The following is a 20,985-nucleotide window of genomic DNA, read 5'->3' on the forward strand; positions in this document are numbered from 1 at the left end:
GGTTAAAATCTGCAACTTCTCTCTCACTGGTGCGGGTGAGAAAAGATGTAATAAATTTGCCCAGTATGTATTAATAACTAGGTTTACATACAGCTGCATATTGAAACAATTTATGAATACCTATTTTGGCAATATTTTTGCGTATATTTGTACAAACCACATTTTTCAAACTCAGTGCATAAAATAAGTATCCAAATCCCTAACATTCAATGTTGATTTTAGCATTTTGCAGAGAACCCTGAGCTAATGTATAAACTATACTGTGTACTGGAGCTTTGCATGGGATAGCTATCCCATTCAATTATAATGTGAACTCAAATGCTATAAATTATTCTTATTTAATTAATATTTAATTATCATACAGGTGGACCTGACCTTTGCAATTTAAATGCAGATGTATGTGGTTCATGGAGAATAATGTTGCAAGCCATTTGTCTTCTCTCTAAAACACAAGAATATGATACAACAGAAAGGCCACTTCTGCTCATGGATCTAAAAGAGCTTCACCCTAGAACAACTCATATGTCAATTAGAAACCCTTTACCATTACATTTCTTATCTTCAGACTGGTGATGGCATATTAAACTACCATTTTAAATTATACATTGTGCATCTGCGCCACTACTTCTTTTGGGGGAGTGGGGAGGGGGCAACTGTCAGACACTTCTGCTTTGTTACTGGCTGCTCAGATTGAACAGAATATGTTTTAAGTATCTTTTCAGCCTGGTCAACATCCATAGAAATTCTGTTTTATACCTATGGGCTGCCTAGTGCTTAATGGGCCCACATATTGAGGAAATAGTGGTCTCTGTGTGAAAGCACAGTCCAGAGTGAAACACGGGCATTTGCAGGAGTGGAGTTTACCAGTTTTCCTATTGGTACAGACTGCTGTTTTATACAGTTAGGAGAGAGGGCATATGAGGGAGGTGGGATAGAGCAATGGTGAAAGGAAGTAAACAAAAAACATAAAACACAACAGATGGACAAGAAAACAAAGTTGGGGAAGTGAGAGGAAGACAACTGGAGAAGAAGCATGAATAAAGGGAAGGAACAAGAGAAGAAGATAGAAGGCCAGAGTGGGAATAGAGCAAATGAAAGGTTCACATGTGACATAATGTTCTCTCATATAGAGGACTTTGGACATTAACAAAACCCTTCCTCCACTCTGCTGGCTGATGGTATAATAGAAGAAATGCAATAGAAATTACATGATTAGCCTCTGCAAAAGCTCTTCTTGGCGTATATCTCTGTCATTACAACCACTTTCCTAGATGCCTCAGAATGACAGGAAAACTCGGTTGCTCTGCATGTCAAATCTCATCTTTATTAATGGAAAGACACAAATTAGAAAGCGTTTGTTTGAATGTCCTGTTGTATTCTCCTTCCTCCTCGACAGCACTTATTCTGATGAATGTTGCAACTGCTCACATAGTTGAAAAAGATTTCCCTTTCCTCTGTACTTCTACATATGCAGCACATAATTACATCCAGAACAGTGGTCTGGACTAAACACTGGCATGAAGGTTACAGAGAGACATAAATGTGAGACAACTTCTGCTGCAACTCAGAGAAATTTCTTTTTTTCTAGGGCATAGGGAAGAAGGAAAGGGCAGGAAGGGCAACACACCCTGAGCTCGCAGATGAAGTCTCAGTTGACTGCAGTGGGAGTTTAGCAGAGACACAGCTTGGCATGAGCTGTTGGAGGGCAGATGGGAACAACACTGCATCTCTGAGCACTGGGTTTGGTACAAGAAAACAATTTGCATCTCTCTGAAGCCCATCCTGCCCTCAGAAGCTCTGAGGCTTCGAAGAGAGGGAAGGAAGTAGCACTGCCAACTTGCAAGAGGTTTATTTGCAGCAACACTGATAAAATCTAAGTCCGAGAAAGGGAGGTGAACATGAAACAGCACTGGCTGTGCAGATGTGAACCCCAGTGGCTGCTCCCACGTCTGCCCAAGCTGCTGCAAGGCTCACTATAGTGCCCCCCCACACCTCTGCAGCCTGAGTCAGAAGGAAGGAGAGAGAAATTTGTCAGAAGAGACCAGAAGCATGATAGACAGCTGCTACAGCCATTCAGCTTTGCATCATAACCAGCAGGCAAACCTGGGGAGTGAGGCTGTCACCGCTCAGATCAGCACTCGGGCTACCTGTACATTGACCCGCCTTGACCTCTGGAGAGGCATGGGATTTCAAGAGCACAGAAAGGTTCTGCCCTCCACCCCAATTAGTATCCACCATCTGTGCTGTGCATTCCGGAGGCAGAAAACAGATCTAAGCTAAGGTTGAGAGATGGAGAAAATTCACACTCATGCAACACACAACTTAACCTTCTGGTATGGCATCCATACAATACATATCTGTCTGACTTTCATTATGATTAGTCAGTTTCCTCAGTGTTTTTGGAGTGGATGTGAAATTTGAAATGTTACACACCTTGGTTCTGATACGACTGTCTTTTAAGTTCTCCTCTCTGATTTAGCTGGATTGTTTCCAGAGGCTTTGTTTAAAAAGCCGTCACTGATACGAGTATGGCACTAAAAAATGAATCAATAAGTAAGCTGATAATGAGCTTTTGCTTTGCAATTGATTAGCTGTTATTATTGAAATATTCAGGGAAAGAACTGACAGTATGCATGCAAAAAACTGCCTAGATGCCACACAGATGTGTGATCTTGCAAGACTAGAAGTAAATTAGAATAAAGAAAATATTTTGCAGCATAAATATTCTGGAAGACTGTTCTTATCGTAGATATGGTACTACATTCCAATGTGCTGCAGTTATGTATGTATTGTAGTATGTTCAACTTGCACACATTTCATTAGGTACATTTAATAAAAAAACTTTTTTTTTCTTTTTTATTATGATGTCTATTCAGTAGACAACATTGAGGATAATTTTCTCTCAGCGAATGAATGCACCTCAAGAGAATTGTCTTTGTAATCAGTCATTCATCATGATTTTCTATAAAAGTTTCTAATGAAACTTTTTGATTGGGATCCACCAATGAAAAAGTCATATAGCATTTTAAGAGCATAATGAATCTGATGTTGCACCCAGCAGAACTAAAAAGTTTATGACAGGCATAAATATTATATGCATGCATAAGGTATTTTTACAGGATTCTATAGGAAAATTTGTATCATGCCTACCTCTACTGCTGATGATATTAAACATTGCTATAATTCCTGTACCTCCCTCTGCACAAAACATCCGTCAGCTCTATTATAAGATTTAAGAGCTTTAAAAATACAAGTATTTCATTCATTTAGATTTATTTGCAGTGAGCTACTTGGAGGTTTTTAAAGGTATTTCTCTCAAACTCACTTTAAATATATCAAACACAACCAGGAAAGATTTTAAATCTCTCTTTTAGATGTAGATCAAAATCTCTTCCTTCCCAGCCAGGCTCATGGAACAGGGTTCAGAGACAAGTCTTTTTACTCCTGGCAAGCCAAAGGCTGGACAGTCAATGCAAGAGGTCAGTTGCATACATTTACATGTAATGCCTTCGAAGCCGGAGATGAACCTATGTAAGCACATTCACCTAATGCTTGCTATTTACAAGTAAGAGATAGGTATTGTACCAAAAAAGTTCCCTAAGGGATAAAGAATAGAGAAAGAGTGATTCCACATGAAAGCACAAAGCCTTTTTGAGAGACGAGCTTTATATTGGTGTAACCAATTCACTTAGTAGCATGTTTTTTTTCAACAAGAATGAAGGCATACAAGCCAATCCACCTCATTTAATATAGTTCCAAAATAGCTCTACTCTGCACACACATACGCCAACAAAAAGATCTATCAATGGATCTATCTAGCTATGTAATAGTATAGCCCATTTCTCTCCTAAATAAGGACAGCTACAGAGGAGTGAATATCTCTGTACCTATATAACAGCATGCCTTGTTTGGGCTGCAGAGGGGTGAATTTACACCACTATGAAGCACATACGCTTGCATAACTATATCCAGAGCACTGTGCTGGTACTGTACATCTGTTTGTATCCCAGAAAAGCATTCTGAGTGTAGACACAACCACACACAGAAGCTTAGATTAATAATATATGAAAGCTGAAAAGACAAGAATTCAAAGAGTTAAAAAACAGATTAAGCTTGATAGAGATCTCTAATGATACAGTCCTATTTCCTATTTCCCCAGAGGGACTTGTGTAGGTAGTTCTAATTCTTGCACTTCTTAATTTCTGACGGAGCTCTGAATATATGTATATGCAGCTTCCTAAAGCAATATGGGGTGAAGCAAAAGAAAAGCAAGGAATTTTGTCACATGGCATAATGATGACACCAGACGACACCTAGAACCCACATCAGTGGATTCGACCCCTCAGAGAGATCACCAGGACATCTGCTATCAGTTGGGCTGGCTCAGTAGCAGGACAGTCTCCTGTATGTAGACCTTCACTGGAGGGGACAGGACACTGCGAAAATAGGTTTCATAACCTGCTGTTGAAAGCAGGGGGATGCTGGGACCCAAGTCCTGGGCTGTGGAGGAGAGCTGTCTGCAGCAAATTTGGATTCTCCTGCCTCTTCCCTGAACAAGTTTCTTCCACATGAATCTGCCCAAATCTCCGTTCCAGGGCTGAGCAAGTTCACACTAGCTCCAGTTAAGAGGGTTGTGTACTGCACGCTCCCATTTCAGCGCACTGGCTTCCTGACAATTCCCCAACTCCATACAGCAGCACAAGGCATGGCCCTGCTGAAGCCAAGGATGGCATGCCTCTTCCCAGTCAAAACTTGGAGCTGTGTTCCCCTCCCTCCCCTCCCTCCAAAATCAGGTGACCTGACACTGATCTTATCAGAAAACAAACTGTGTGAGGGAAGGAGGGGAGAGGTTCAGCCCCAGACATGCATATCAGTTACATCTGCCTCCATACCTCCTTACAAACAGTAAGTTCGTTGTCCCTAATTTTCTTATCCAGCCACTCTAACTCCTTTGTGTCTGTATCTTGTGAGATCTCCTGCTGCATCCTGCAGGAATCTGCCAGTCGCACACCTGTTTCGCCCTTCCCTCCCTTTTCAGACTCATTTTCTCACAGAGCCATGATCTGTGGCTCTGGGACTCCCAGCAACAACTTCTGAATCCCCTGCTCAGTTTCAAACATTTGTGACACAGGGGTAGATGAGAATTAATTTCTACAAGTTCTGTCAAAATTGGTGGCTAGACAGAAGAGACAGATTCTCATTACATCCCCTCTGAAGGGAAGATTCTTCTCCCTGCTAAACACCAGTAAACCCACAAATAAGAGATCAGCCAAGAATTACCTAACTGCAAGAAAAGGTTGATTCAGTTTGTGCACAACAGAGAATCCACTCCTCAAGATAATTCACATTCTTGTGAATTATTTGGTGTCTAATCTTTTACTAACTCTGTCAGACACCTCTCCTACAGTTCAAACATATATAATGCCTCTCTTCATTCCCACTACACACCCCAACTCCCTCTCCCCATAGTTGCTCTATCCTATGAATTACTTGATATTGAATAAGAATTTATCCTGCATTCATAGTATAATCAGTCTCTCCCTCATTACCCGAGTCTGAGTGCTCTAAACCCTCAAATCCTCAATTGTCTCTTTTCTATTTCAGTTCTGCCCACACAGACTCCTTGCACAAATCTACCCCTCTAGAATTTTTGCTCTTGTCCCATCTGCATTCGAAGCAGGCGTCTTCATCTTCCATGCTACAGGTTTTGTTCTTATGTCTAAAAATGCAAGAGCCAGCACTTTCAGTAAGACGTGGTCACCAGCCACATGCAGTGAGACATTTAGGTGCTGAGAGTGCTGAAATCATGCCCTAGCTCCGCAGTCAAATCCCAGTATCGAGGTGAAACCCAGATGTAGATATCCTCCCATCCACCTCTCCCCACTCACTAGTCTGTTTTTCATGAGACAGAAACTTGGCACAGAGATAGGAGACACTAGAGCTTTTTTAAAGAAACTCATCGTCATCTTTGACATACTAAAAAAAAAAAAAGTTTTTCTTATCGTTCTTAGAAACAGATAAACTCTTTTAGCTGGCATTACAAAAATTAAATAAAAATAAATTAGCCTAAGGCAAATACTTGATATGGAAATTTTTAGCCCAAACATAAAAGTTTGGCTAACTAGTAAGGAACTGAAAATTGAATATTGTTTATTGCTAGTTGTCTCAGGCCAACCTATAATGCCTACAAGGGAGAAGTGGACTGTATTAGCTGTGCCAACAGAGATAAAAAAATGCACCTTTCCAGTGAAGTCAAGTTCTGAGTTTATCAGCAGTTTAAAATAAAAGAGAAAAAAAATGCAGACAATCCACATTCAAGGGCTATAAGAGCAGCAAACAACCAAATCTTGGTAAGTTCAGCATAAATCTGAAAAGACTGCAAACACTTCCTTGAAAAGTATTCCTCACTTTCTGATTCAATGTCATGCTGCTGCATAGTGAGTACATAAAGCACAGGCTAGTTCTCTGGAAAATGCATTAGTTAAAAGAAGAAAATACAATCTATAACCGAGGTTTTATTTTTACACTATAATAAAACAGAGCATTCCTAATTGGGTCTAGCTAGCAAAAAAGATTATTTCCTAAAATTATGGTCTGTCATTCTTTTGTTGTTTGAATTATGCACAACCATGAGTGAACACACCCACAGTCTGATAATAGGACAGTCAGTCATGGCTTTTTCATTCAACAGGAAGTTCTGTTAGAAGTAAAATATCTTGTTTTGCAATGTGTACAGAAAAAAGAAAAAAACTTTTACCTAAAACCTATGAGAGGATTAGGTAAGAATAAACCATGGCTCATTCCTGCCTCTGAGAAAAGTCAGTGGCAAATGTCCCACACTTCAGTAGAACAGGTTGGTTTTCCTAATCCATCAATAGCTGAATTGTGTATCTGTCTTCCACTGATAAAAAATTCACATTAAGAACATAAAAGCAAATGGGTCAAGAACCTGAAGCATGTGGAGCCTGAGATATTTCCTGTTTCACAAAATATTTGATAACATAGGCACAGAAAAAGCTTTGGAAATAATTAGAAAGACAAAGATAGTATCGAAAAAAGCCAGGATTTTCGTGAATGAAATCCTTATAGTTTGACAGTCCAAACTAGCCTGAAGTTGCTCTGCTAACATATTTTGTTTTATAACAAATCTGAATTCTGTATATAGGATATACATATAATTCTGACAGACAACAATGCTATTCAATTATAATAAAAGCTCTGGATGATGATTGCTGCTAAAAATCTGGGCACTAAGGAAATGTTGGGATTGCACAATACCCAATGGCTCTGAACAAACTGGGTTGCATATCCTAAGCAATACACCATGGCACTCTGTCTGACAAATGCACTCAGATAGGCTACTTCCTATACCCAAGGTATCTAATACCTCTAAAGAGCAGTATGTGATGAGCCAACCTCCCCCAAATCTACAGTCATCTCTCTTAGAAAGATAACATCTTCTGAAAAATCTGGCTAAATGACATCTGTCATGTACCGAGCTTCTAAAAATCTGGCTCTGAGAGTATCTCATAATTTTAGTACAAATGAATATTACATGCAAGTGCCCTTTTGCCCATTGTTCATGGAATATCCATTTTAAACTCCCTTATATTACCTTCTGCAGCTCTTATCATCTCTCCAAGGCCCAGCTCTCCCATGATGTCTATTATCTATCACCCATTTACACACAAGTTAAGGACTCTCTGCCCTTCTATGTGTCTGCCTCTCTCTTTCTATGTGTCCCCCTCTCTCTTTCTCCCTCTAGACCGCTTTCACTTCAGCTTTGTCTACAGATTGCTCTAGTTTGTCTTCAAGAAAGCATAAAGACGGAAGATGATGTAGTAATCAATTCATGAGATATCAGTTGCTGAGTTCACCAGAGCTTTCCTGTATGACTGGAGAAAAAGCATTTTTGATGAAATTCAAGTTCCACTGAAGTCAACAGCAACCCTCCTCACTAACTTCCCCTCAAAACCTTCTCCAATGAATTTCCACTTCTTAGTGGTCTACCTGTTTTCTATTCATTTTATAGTCTGTCAAGACTGTATCTGTTATAGAGGAGGGAGCTGGCTCTAACCTCAAACAATGGGACAGGATCTTTTCTTGATCCCACTACTATAACGTAAGTTACTATTAACCTAACTAATCAGTAATAGCTGTGAATGGGTACGTAGATATAAAACTGCTTGTATTTGATACATCCACTTGTTCCCACCCATCATATCTCACATTTCTTCGTAAGATTTGATCTGCAAATACTCAAGCGTGAAAAAAATTTAATATGTGATCAACCATGACAGCATCCAAGGGGCTACTTAAAAAGGTCTGTGCAAAGGATTATGCCTGGACTGCCCATGGCTGAACTGTGTATAGGTAACACAAGGAATATATACATTTCACATACTTAACTACTGATATAGCTTTTATTGTGCCATAGGAACTAAACAGGAAAGCTTATAGAAACTCATTCACTCTATCAGGAGACTGACGTTTCTCAAATGACTTACAAAATATGGAATATGAACCTCTGAATCAGGCAGTAGTTTAGAATTATTGATTTTAAAATGGTTTAGATAGGGTTGAGTCTGAAATACATTAACTGTAATCCGCCTACAATGGGCTAATAATATACTGAAATCTCCTAAACTCTTTTTTTGTGTGTGTGCATGCCAAGGAATATACTAAATGTCCTTTCAGTTCTCTCTCCCCCCTTTCCTAAGCTATAGCCAAAAGTACAAATCATTTCATGAACTGCAACAGAGAAGGTAGTTGGTGTTTCATTGTTAATGAATTAGACAAGGTATGTTTGGTATTTGTAGATACTCTAATCACTAAGGATGTTGTGATTTTGGTGTTAGCTCTGCTGGGTTTAAGATCATTAAGTATTGCAAAAATGTGTAAGTAGAAGCATATGTAAAATATACTTAGAAACATTTCTAGTATGCAAAAGAAAATGACTGACTTCAGGTTGGAAAAAAAATTCTCTCCAGCGTGAAACGGTAACTACAGCTCATGGGCTCTCTGTCCCTTTTGCAACCTCAAGAAGATAGTAGACTTAGGATACATCTTAGGCAGTACTATCTTTATGAATTCATTAAATAATTACACTACTGTAGATGCTGTAATATACTAAATTATTTTCAACTGCATAAAGATACTGTACTTTTCAAAATCAAAAATGAAAAAAATAGATATCCAATAGCTAATTATTGGCCTAGAAGGCACATTTTTCTGACCTTTTGTCAACTTAAATATTCTAAACTGCTTGTACTGCAGCCACCTTTTTCTGGCTTATAGTCAGGCTATTTAGATTACTTTCTTTTTTCTTTTTCAGAGGAATGCATTACTTTTGTGTGTCATAAGCTTTTTTCTCCCTTGTACCACCAACACATTATAATTTCTAATTTGAAAGGAAAAATTTGATTGAATGCACATATGATTTCAGCTGACAAATGAAGGTCTGTTGTTCCATTACATGCTTTCTGCATCTGTAATGTACACTCTTAGCTCTTGATTTTTAAAATAAACAAAACCTATTAAAGATGCAAATAGGGTAACGCATAAACATTTTTGAAAAATATAAAGTTAAATATAAATGCTAAAATCAGCTATAACAGAAAGAGAGGAGGTGGCCACAGAGCACTTGTCTGCAGTTTGAAGACCGTAAATGTTCACATAAGATTTCTCAAAGTACATGAAGTAGTTAGATACCTAAACCTTACTGAATTTCCTGTGAAATCTGGGTGTCCAGCTCCAGAAGAATACTTTGAAACTAACGGGTTTGTTATTAAATTAACTTCTAACCAGAACCCTGAAACAGGCAAGTTATGGGCAATAAAAAAAATTTTTAAAACATCACCAGTGACCTGGGACATTGATGAATTTGTAATGATCTTAAGTCAGACATATAACTTTGATTATTTACCTAACACAGCAACTCACACCAAATCTGTGGTCTTTAATAATATTTCAATGCTAATTTCAGAGTTTGCATCACTGTATTATGTCAGAACTTTCCCCTAGTCACTTGGAAATGATGGGCTGGTTATTAAGCTCACACAAGCCACATCAAATATCACTGACCTTCACATACATTCAGTACACATATTCACGGAGATAATATGTAGACAGATCACTATGTATAGATGTGATTATATTGATCAATTTAAAAGATTTTAATTTGAAGCTATCAATTAATACTAATATCTTGTGAAAAGAGATGAAATGCAATAGTTCCTGGCATAACGTTTTTACATTAAATGTAGGAAGAGGGTATAGTCCTTGATAATAAAGTGCCTGATCCTATAAAGATGAAGAGGAAAATTCTTATTAGATTCCTGATAGTCTGATTCAGAAGTCATGGGGCTCACACAAAGCCCCATTTCCAAAACCTAATGAAGACTTTCCATTAGCCTCATCAGACTTTGGGTCAGACTCTTAAAAGCATATGAGGGCCTACAAAGGCATTTTGCAGATGCCTGACCAGCAGGCTCCCCTCCATATGCCAGAAAACAAAACAAAACCCTGTCCATATCAAGAACTCTAGAGTTTCAAGACTTGTAAGAAATAACAAAGTACTAGGTAATATTAAGCAACTTATTATTCTAGCTATGTACATTGAGACACAAGAAAAGGAACTGTATTATTACAAGAAATCTCCCTCCAAGCCATCTAACAGTCATGCAAAATGTTTCACTATTGACAATAAAGTTTTCTGACAGAGAGCATACACACTCACTGATAACATGCCCAACAACTCATCCCCATAAAACATTTAACTATTGCAAGTACTGTCCTCTTCTAGGGACCGAAGTCCGTATCCAAGGGAGCGGGTAGTGGAGGCAGCAGTGCTGGCGATTGCCAGGAGGCTTTTGACTGAGTAGTCCCTACAGCCTTGCAATCCACCATGAAATTAATCTTCTTCCTAAGTGCATCATTTAACAGTGAACAAATCAATGGAAAAAAGGAAAGGGAAAAGGAAAAGCCTACCAGTTAGCCCAAACATCAGCATTTATCTTGTTTGCACTCAGTACTGATGTAAGGCCAGTAGAAGCTGTTCAAAGGTTTTTGGATCAGGCCATTACTCCTTCATCAAATAAGTTTATTTTCTTTTCTTGTACCAAGAAAGTACCTGGGCTTTTACTAAAGGACCAGCAACAAAACTAAATACTACAGATTATTTACAAAAGCAAAAAAAAAGGAGAAAGAAAAAGGGAAAGAGCTTTTAGATGTGGAGGCTGGTGACACGTCAGGTAAAAGTCAGAGACTAACCTAATACAAGGCAGTCTTTACAGCAGCTTTGGGCATGATTGCTTCTGTGATTCTGTTACAGCTTCAGTAAAAAGCAGAGCTGAATCATTCATTTCATTGCAATTTCTGAAAGGATTTTCTTAAACAACTGATTTATCTTGCCAATTGTAAGTATTTGGTAACCAAGCATGAGTGAAATCAAATGCCTTTCATATGGATCATAAAAATATAGACTCATATAGGCAAATATTAGATTCAAGCTTCTTTCTCAAATGAGGCTTTGGGCCTATACTCTTTGGTCTTATATCATATCAAGCACCTAATGGAATTTTTTCTCATGTAACTTTATTTTTTGATTAAGATGCACTTAGCTGTAGTAGTCAGGTCTCTGCTTCCCACATGCAACCAAACAGAAAATAAATAACAGCTTTAAAAACCTGATCTTTGCTATCTATTTCCTAAAGCAACACTTTGAACTGGGTCTTTGACCAGTGCTGTGCTTCCTCCTCTAATGAGGAAAAAGAAACCAAGATACCAAGGCAAGTACTGCCATGTGTGAACACCCTTCCCACAGAGCATGTTGATGAGCTCCATCCTGTTTTGTTTCTTTTTTTTGGTTCTTACCCTCAGCTTTATATTTTGGGAAGTGAGTGCATACGCTATCACCACGCAAGATTTCCATCCTTCCTGCTTAGGCAGTGGCTACGGCAGAAGCTTGTCCTTCACTCGAGAGGGCTTCCCCACTGTCCTGTTGTCTCCAGGGAGCCCCCAGGGAGGCAGGCCCACCGCTGCCTGCCCTGAGTGGCCCCCCGAGTCCCCGGCACTCAGCCCCAGCTTGGCTCACGCAGGTGACTGGCAGAGGGTTGGGCTGCCTGCCATGGGCAGCAAGACCCTGCACCAAGCTCCCAAAACCGTGTGTGCCACAAAATGCCATTTGCTTAAAATGCAGTTTTGTTCCCATCTATGCAACAGTTGAACCATTACACTTTGTATCTTTAAAGGCAGACATGTTAAACTAGAAAGGTTTTTCAACCAGGATTAAATATCCACTACCTTTAATTATTGCACAATTAAAATAATAATGGTGGGCTACTTTGACTAATCAAATAAAAATGAACGTTTAATTGAACATCTCATGAATGCTTCATATCAATCAGGAAATAAAACACTCTTGAATTTTTATTGCAATATTTGCTTGTGTTACTGAGAGCTCTTCGAGGCATCAACAAATGTAGAAAAATCATTTATCTGCAGCACGTTTGTTTTCACTGGGATAGAAGAGTGCATAAAAGAAAGGGTTCTTTGGGGTGCCTTAGTAAAAATACATGCAAATAATTGGGAAAATGAGAACATCAGCATATGACAGCAGAAAGCTTCAAAAAGAAGCCTAAATTGTTGCTGGCGGTTTTTCTCCTAGTTAAATACACAAGTGAAAATTCCCCTTTAGGAAAGCGCACACAGAGCATGAGGGGCTTTTTGGAGGAAAATTACCATACAGGCCAGTTTCCAAAAATATCACGGCTATAAAATATAATTAGATGGCAAGTATGTGAATAACAAAAGTTTAAATCCCTAAGAATAACAAGCTTCATTTGACAATTGTATGAATGCAGGAGAAATGTTGTCTTTTTAATTTGTTCTCCAACCACTGAGGGGACAGCTTTATGGACAATTTTTCAGTGACGCCATGGCCTAAGCCGTCACTGCCTTGAGCCAGCTGGGTAATTTGCTAGATTAAGTTCCACTTGGATTAAACCCCCCAATCCAGCCCATCATACGGCCATGGCAAACATCTGTGTTTGTACAGGGAGAATGTAAGGGGAGAGAAAGTAAAGAGAGGTGAAAGGGCAGGTTTTTCTACAGCTTTTTTTATTATTTTTTTTTTAAAGGGATGCTCCAATTCTTGTTTAATCACATGATTGTTAGTGCTGGAGAGCTAAAAAACACAACAAAGGAACAAGACTTGTCATAACAACATAAGAAGGGGTAGCACTGAAGTGTTCAGTCCACTCAGCTGACAGTTTCTCATGAAATGCAATTTAACTCTTAAAAGGACTTCCCTGTTAATGCTAATATTGTATCCTGTTGGATGGTTCAGATAGTTTCTCTGAAATGTGAAGTAATAGGTAAGTGCCCAGTTTTTCAGCATCTTCCCCTACAGATATGTGAAGAAAAAACAGAACTCACCATTATTCACCAGGACATGGAGTGGACAATTCTTTGCTCTAAACTGCTGCACAAATTGCCGTATGGACTTCATGGAAGCCAAATCACAGTATAAAAACTCCACTGGGAGAGAAGAGGAGATGAACAAAAACAAAACAGAGTTAAGTCATTTACAATGATACAAAAATACACTTATGTACATCAGTAAGGACTCCTGTGATAATGTCACTGAGAAAGTAAAGATTTTAAAAATATACAGTGCTTTGGAAAATTATGGGTGAGGCTAGCCTCACAAGGTTCCTTCTTTCTTCTCTTCCTTCCTTTCTTTTTATCTTCAAGCTACTCATTTTTCACACCATAAATATGAGGAATGCTACCGCCAGGGGGTGAAAAGGGGTATCAAATGGGGCAAACATGCCCAAGTCCTGCTGGTTGTTTCTGTCGCTATCACTTAGGAAAAAGGGCTCCAGCTCTCCAACATTGAGATGAACAAGACACGGCAGCTGGAAGTAAAATGGGGAGAGGGGAAGCCATGTTGGGCACAAAAATGTTTCTCTGTGGCTCTGATGCCAAATATACTTCCCTATGTGTGTTCAAGATTATCTGCTGAATGTTTCAAAGTATATTTAAGGCTGATATGTTTTTTCCTAAGAAAATGGGTCTCTAACAAAAACATCCATCATCCAAAGCATTAGTTAGTCATAGACCCTTACTAGAACTCAACAAAACTAATTAAAAAAAATAAAAATTACCTATATCCCCCAAGAATTTTAAACCCATCGTATCTGAAAATTCTCGTCTTGTCTCAGTTGTTCAGCTTTCACTCCCCGACTCTCACGGTGTTGCTTTACCAGTTGCCTGGTGAAAGCATTAAACTATTTAGCAAACAGGCTACAGTAAGAGACCTTTTCTGTTACTGATTTCCCCTCTCCATCAGTATGCCCAGTAAACTATTTTACCTCATCACAACTGAGGCTACAAGCCGCACCTATAATGCCTCTTTATAGTATACCTTTACAACAGGACTTTAGCAAGGCCTGCATGGAACAATAGCAAGCTAAGTAACAAAAGACAATCACAGCTCTTATTACAATCCTTTATAGGAGAACATTTCCTTCAGTTGTATGCAGTACAGAGCTCTAATAACTCATATATTTTGACCCCAGACAATATTAGTCCATTGAAATTGTCTTAGTGAATTTATATAAAATATCTAGTAGCATTTTCAATAAAAAATAGGTTCCAATTAAAAAAATAAGTTTAAATGCAATGCATTTTTTTCTAAATGGCTGTAAACTCATACCATTTCAACAACATTTACAGATGGATAAGACTGGACAATTTCTTGAGCTCCATACAGACCTATGTGCTGCATCTGGAAGTGGTAAGGAATTGCAAAAGTCATTAATTCCTGATAAAGAACAAAGGTATTTAGGTCATTACTCTTGTGGCCTGGCAGCCATATAAAACCACATGAATGACACTGTAATTGCTCAGATACAAAAAACCTGGTTATACTAACTTATTAGTAACTAATGCAACAACAAATGGAATAGAGATCTATGTGAATCCTTATGCTGAATCTGCTGTTGCTCTATTTCCCCAGGCAGATCAGCCAAGAAAGAGATCAGGAAAGGAAGATCAGCTTCTTAACAGGCAGCAACTCACACCACCAATGCAGAAGTCCCTCTTAATACAAAAATAATCGTCTAGGTACAGAAGACACGGGATTTCCGTCATCACCAGCATTTTGTGGCCCCATGCAGGATCCAGCCACTTCTTCAACACCTGTGAGGATTGTGGCAGCATTATTCAATCTCCCGGATTTTGCTAATGCTACTGTGTGCAAGGAAAGCAGTTCCCTGCAGACATTCCCTAAGCTAAATTTTAATCTCTCCTCTCATCTCCCCTCAAAATTGTCCTTTTCTGCATTGCCTGCAGCAATTTAGACTGCGGTTAGGCAATTAGTGTGGCAAGACAAGTGCTTTTCATGCTGACCAGTACTGTTTCCCATCCCTTCATTCTGTAGTTTTGCAGGGCAAACACTGTCTTTTGTCATAACTGTGTTGTGTCTAGACAAATGGCATGCTATGGCAATACTATCATTACTAAGCTTATTTACATGCTTATTTGGGAAGTGTGTCATCATATTCAGTATTTGTAAAGCACTTTCCATTAAAAGATCAGAACATGCTTTGGAAAGAAAAAACAAACCAATCAAAACCAAAATTTCTCTTTTTGCTTATGGGGCAGAAACATTAATGGCCAAAGTCATTATTCATGCTTATTCATGCATCATGCTTCTTTGCCAGGTAGGTAGTTTCACCAAAATGAACTGCTTGCTGACTCGGATGCCATTTCATTCTAGTGAGATTGTCAGAAAAATGGCTCCAAGTCATGTGGTGAATCAGCTGCAGAGCTGGGAACGTATACCAAATTTCTTCTTTGTCCCATAGTCTGAGTATTCTTTTTCTAGTAGCATACTAAAGAATAAGAAGGTAAAGACAATGGACAGTTTTCAGAATATTCTAAAGCTTGGACAAATTTACTAGCCAAGCGATTTTTTCTTAATATCTTTTAATAAAGCCCAGCATTTAATCATGTGAATGTAGGATCAAACTTGAACTTTAACTAGAAATGTGTCTTGAACAACTTTTCAGGAACAATGATGGCAAGAAGTTTTCTATATAGAGTAGGTGTGAGCAAAAAGAGTAAAGATGTACTGTAACAGCAAGCAAACTGAAACACATACCAAAGTTAATATTTAGACATACTATTTCTTCAGTTTGTCTGCCACTAGACTTCAAATTATCCATGTACCTATTAATTGATAATAATGGTCATTTTGCTTTTGAGTTTAATATTATAATAGGTTTTTAAAACTAACTGATTCCTTTGCTTTGCTGTACGTCTTTAAGAATAAAAATGGGGAATAGTATCTACACACAGAATATCCACAGCTAATGCTACTGAAATACTCTAATTTCTAACTTATTCTATTTTGTCCCTCCTTCTTCTATTTCTTCCCTTGCTTTCAGGTACTTCTAGAATGACAGACATGCCAATATTTCTTCCTTCTAGAGGATATGTCTCTTGTTCTTATCTCACTAATCATTTCAATGAAAGAAAGCAATTACATCTTTGTCAGATGCTGGCTAAAATCTTTAAGACTCTTAAAAAGAGTTTACTCTTATTTTCCTGTAATTTGAGGACTCAGTTGTCAGAAATTTATTAAGTAATAAAAAACGAATGGAGCATTATTTCCCAGAAGATGGCTAAAGTTACTTATGTGTTAAACACATATGAATAGATAGGTATGTGGTGATACTACTGCTGCTGCTTTGCCCAATTGCTTTCTTTTACCCATATATTTATCCTACTGTAGCATTTTGCTGCAGCAATGGGGAAGTTGGTACGCTGCATTTCTGGTTGCTCCTCAATAAGGCCGTATCAGTCCTACAAATCTCTGCTGGCTTACAGCAGATGACACTGCTGAGCCCCTGTACACTTCAGTGCCTGTTCCAGCACTGGGCACCCTCACCTCACCTAATCATATCCTCTGAAGTCAGAGGATATGATGGGCAGGTACCTGCTGGTTCTTGGAGAGCTTTCTGATACCACAAACCCTTGGAAGCCAGGAGCCCCAGCACTATAAGAGTCCATCAGACCCTGAGTTCTCAGACTCCTCCAAGCTCCCCCTTTGGGGTCAACTTCCCACACTGCATTTCCGTCTGACTGCTTCTTCACATTATTAGTACACCTTTTTTGGACATCTAGAGTTTGTTTCATTTACTTTCCATGCCGGCACAGTTGTCTCTGGTTGCACATTTCTTCTGTGCCTGTACTATAGAGACAAAAAGCATGAAACAGGCATTTTGATCTACTATAGAAGGAAAAGATGGAAACAAAAAGAATGGACATATATGGCAGTGAATGATCAGCAATCATAAACTTCTGAGATATTCATTGATCAGCTGAACACCAGAAAAATGTAATGTTGGGGTTCCCACAAAGACTATGACATTTTGATTTAGATCAGATTAAGATTAAGATGGAGGCCACCTAGCCATTACTACTTTTTCTGCATTCAATTCTAACCATCACCTTGAAAGCATTATGGACAGCTCCACTTCAGCAGAAATCAGAAGTCAGATCCAACTTTCCTTTATTACTAATATCAAAGCAGTTTTCAATCATGCTTTCATTTTTTTTGTTTGTTAATGCTAAAAAGAGAAGCATGGCATATATTCTGGAGAAAGCTGCAACTCTGCCCACTGCACCAGGGAGCTGAGAATTCATAGTTCATTACGGAAGGAGTAATAGAGTAATAAAAAGGACTGTTTTTCCTTTTCTGCTCTGCCACTCATCTATCCAGTTTCTGAGGATATCAGCAGGAAGTTACTTCTCCAGTAAGGCCCAAGGAATGCTCCTAGAAAAGATCATCAGAAATGGCGCTCAGAAGTTACATATTCAAGCTCAGGAACCTGTCCCAGAGCTCCACATAGGGACATTTTTCTCTGGCTGCTATATCCTCATGGGGAGCATCGAGGAATTCAGCCTCTTGTCTGCTCTTCTGCCTCACAAAGTTATACTTTGGCATCTGCACAGCAGCAAGGAGAGATTTCATCCTGTTCATGAAAGAACTGACTATACTTTTGAGCACCTGCAGGGTGCAAAGGAGATGTTGTTTAGCAGAAACTGCTCTTAATGAGGCAAATATCCCCTAATTACTACCATCTGATAGATGCTGCATAGCAAAGCTAGAGAAGCTTTGTCAGTAAGCTGGTAGGTTGAAATAGAAGTGGTAAAACTGTTGGGAGAGGAAAAGCATGAACTGGGAGGAGGAGAAGACATAAAGCAGCACTGACTGAAGCTTCCTTTCCTTTTCTCACTGCACTGTCTTTGCTGGCACTGGTAAACAGCGACTTTGGCTGGTCCAGTCTTCAGAGACAAGCTTAGTATCTCCCTTCTTCTTGCCTAAAGTACTGTGGTTCTCCCAGAAGCTCAAGGTGTCCCAGAACCAACTCATCTTTCTGAACAAGCTGTGCCCATCTGCTTATACATGCCTTCCAGCCAAAGAAAGAAAGGCTATTCTTAATCAAAACAGGGCTGCCAAGAGAGGGGAATGAACTTCTGGCCAGTTGGAAATTCTGGCCAGCTGAGCTCAAGACTGTGGCCAGAAACCAGGTGTTATATGATAATGCTGTAAGTGGAAAATGCAATGGTGGTTCTACTCAGCTAACACAAACCTGGGGTTTATCAGTTTACAAACTGGATATCAGTGGAAGCACACAATCCCTTGTTGACAGAGCATGACTCCTGTCAAAAGAATTTTTCTACATAGACTAGGACTAACACAAGGGCCACAGTGTAAGTTCTGCTCATAGATGTGCATGATGATAAAGGCTACAAAATGCTTATTTTAAAAGGGTTGCTGGGGAAAAAAAAAACAAATAAGGCATGTACCATCAAATTGCACATTGAGCATAAAAAGAGATACTCATCATAAATGCAGTAAACACAGCATCTCCTATTCATGCTATGCTCCTGCCCTCAGACTTGATGACCTCTCTGGCTTCTACACTACAAGCACTTTAGAATCACTCCCATTCTGAATAAGCGGCCAAGATTCACAGGAATTAAATATTACAAAGATTAACACATAGAAAATCCAAGTGCATGCAATGACACCTATGGCACCTTGATTCCAGCTGTGGTCATGCTGACAATCTTCAGAACTTTGGCCTCTAATCCTGCAAACTATTTTAAATATGTGCCTATCTGGGGACAAAAATGTTGGCTGTTCCTTTCGTTGGGCACCTTACAAGCCACTCCCCAGTCTTCTCCTCTGTCCTCTATTAGTCTGAATAATTTTGTGGTATTTTTTCAGAACACTGGTCTTTTACAGACCGTTAATAGAAATAGTAAACCACAGATAACTAGCATAGATTTACTGTTTAAGCGGATGCCTATGATATGCTATTAAAAGAAAAGGAAAGATGAAACACATCCATATGGCAAAATGTGTAAGTGCAGTGTCATGGATCAAAATTGTGAGCGTATTTAAAGAACATACAGTCTGGGTAAGGTAATTAAATGATACACTCACAACTTGAGTTAAACAAGTTTCTCTACAGTCTTCCAGACGGCAAATGAGAACACCTAAATTCAGCTTCTCCTCTGAGTCATCCATTCTAGTGCCAATAACTTTAAAGGCAGTCTAAAGAGATTAGCTTCTGGTGCCTAATGTTAGCCTTTGTGAATAGCCTTGCCATTCTCCAGCCTATTCAGTGAAAAAAAGAGCTCTGTATTGGTGTTCAATACATAAACAGAGATTCACGTTGGGCAAATATTAGAAGTTCATGCTTTTTTTCCTCAGGATGGTTTGAATATTGTCTGCTCAAAGAGCAATTGAAAAAAGCATTTCACGGTGCCATTTCTTAGCCATGCTGCTTTAACCTATTGTACTAAGAGAAATGGGGGGGGGAGGGGAGGGCGGGGAACAGTAGTTTAGCTTTTTGAGAGAGACTTTCTTTCAGATGTGGCAGAGTAACATAAAAAAGAAATTCTCTCTGAAAAATGGAGAAATATGGCTTAGTCACTTTAACCTTCCATAAGAGAAGTGACTGACTCTTTAACTTGTTAAACTCAAGTTCTGCAGGAGTTCTTCAGCATTGATTAATCAAAATCAGCAAAATTCCAGAGTAAGAACAATGCTTTCAGTTCCACCACTATGAGCTGCTCCCCTTACTGCCAAAATATTAGATCATGAAAAGAGTGTCCCGGGGATGGATTCCCAGGTCACAGTGCACCTTCTCAGAGCACTGTGACATAACAGTAGTATAAAAAGGATGCAGTTCATATAAAGCACCAGAAGTGCTTGAATGTGACTTTGCTAATCTATTTGTACTGCAAGGTGGGATGTTATTTAAATATGCTATCATTTTAGCAGAATTCCTACATTCGACACATAGCGTACATGGGATTTTCCAAATCCGTAAATAGTGCTTTGCCATATAATACTTGATATTTTCTGTTCAGCAGGGACGGGGCTTGAAAAAAATACTGAAATAGGCTGCCATCAACTTGTCCAAAGAGTAAGTTAAGTAGATGATGTCAGCAGGGCAAGAGTCCATAGCTAACTCTTAGAGAGGTTATCTCAGCTTGCAGGGGGTAAAATTTCCTCCAGATTATTGACTGGAGAGGCTTCCTTTTTTTTTTTTTTTTTTTAGAATAGCAAATATGCTATACATATGCACAGTTTTCTCACATGTTTGCTGGAAATTAGATGCCATGTCCCTCTCTCTCCTCATGGGTTTAGGTGTTCATCACCCAGGTTTCTGACTGCAGTCCTCTGACATCCTCACTTGCTGCTATGGGAAGGCTCGCACCCCATTGAGTGATTGCTTTGGGGACCTTTTCTGATATCCTTTCTAGTATCAGTTGGTGTGCTTTGCGTGGGTTGAAAGCAAATACAATTTTGGCAACCTCATAGCCCCATTCAGAACCTCTGGAGAAGTGGAGGGAAGACAACATGGCCACAACAGTTTCACTCTGGAGCTGCTATTT

At 39.1% G+C, this 20,985-nt stretch overlaps 1 protein-coding gene across 3 annotated transcripts in view; it reads right to left on the reverse strand.

Moving 5' to 3' along the window:
- DHRSX (dehydrogenase/reductase X-linked) overlaps nucleotides 1–20,985 on the reverse strand; it is a 175,426-nt gene that overhangs the window by 52,251 nt on the left and 102,190 nt on the right. For 2 of the 3 annotated variants that reach the window (XM_067296045.1, XM_067296061.1), the window contains one exon: nucleotides 13,438–13,539. The exons of the other annotated variant lie outside the window; for it this stretch is intronic. In XM_067296045.1, coding sequence (XP_067152146.1) covers nucleotides 13,438–13,539 — 102 coding nt within the window. The remainder of the gene's footprint in view (nucleotides 1–13,437; nucleotides 13,540–20,985) is intronic. 3 annotated transcript variants of the gene reach the window in all.

The sequence above is a fragment of the Apteryx mantelli genome, chromosome 1 (assembly GCF_036417845.1).
Source record: "Apteryx mantelli isolate bAptMan1 chromosome 1, bAptMan1.hap1, whole genome shotgun sequence".
Classification (NCBI taxonomy): Eukaryota; Metazoa; Chordata; class Aves; order Apterygiformes; family Apterygidae; genus Apteryx; species Apteryx mantelli.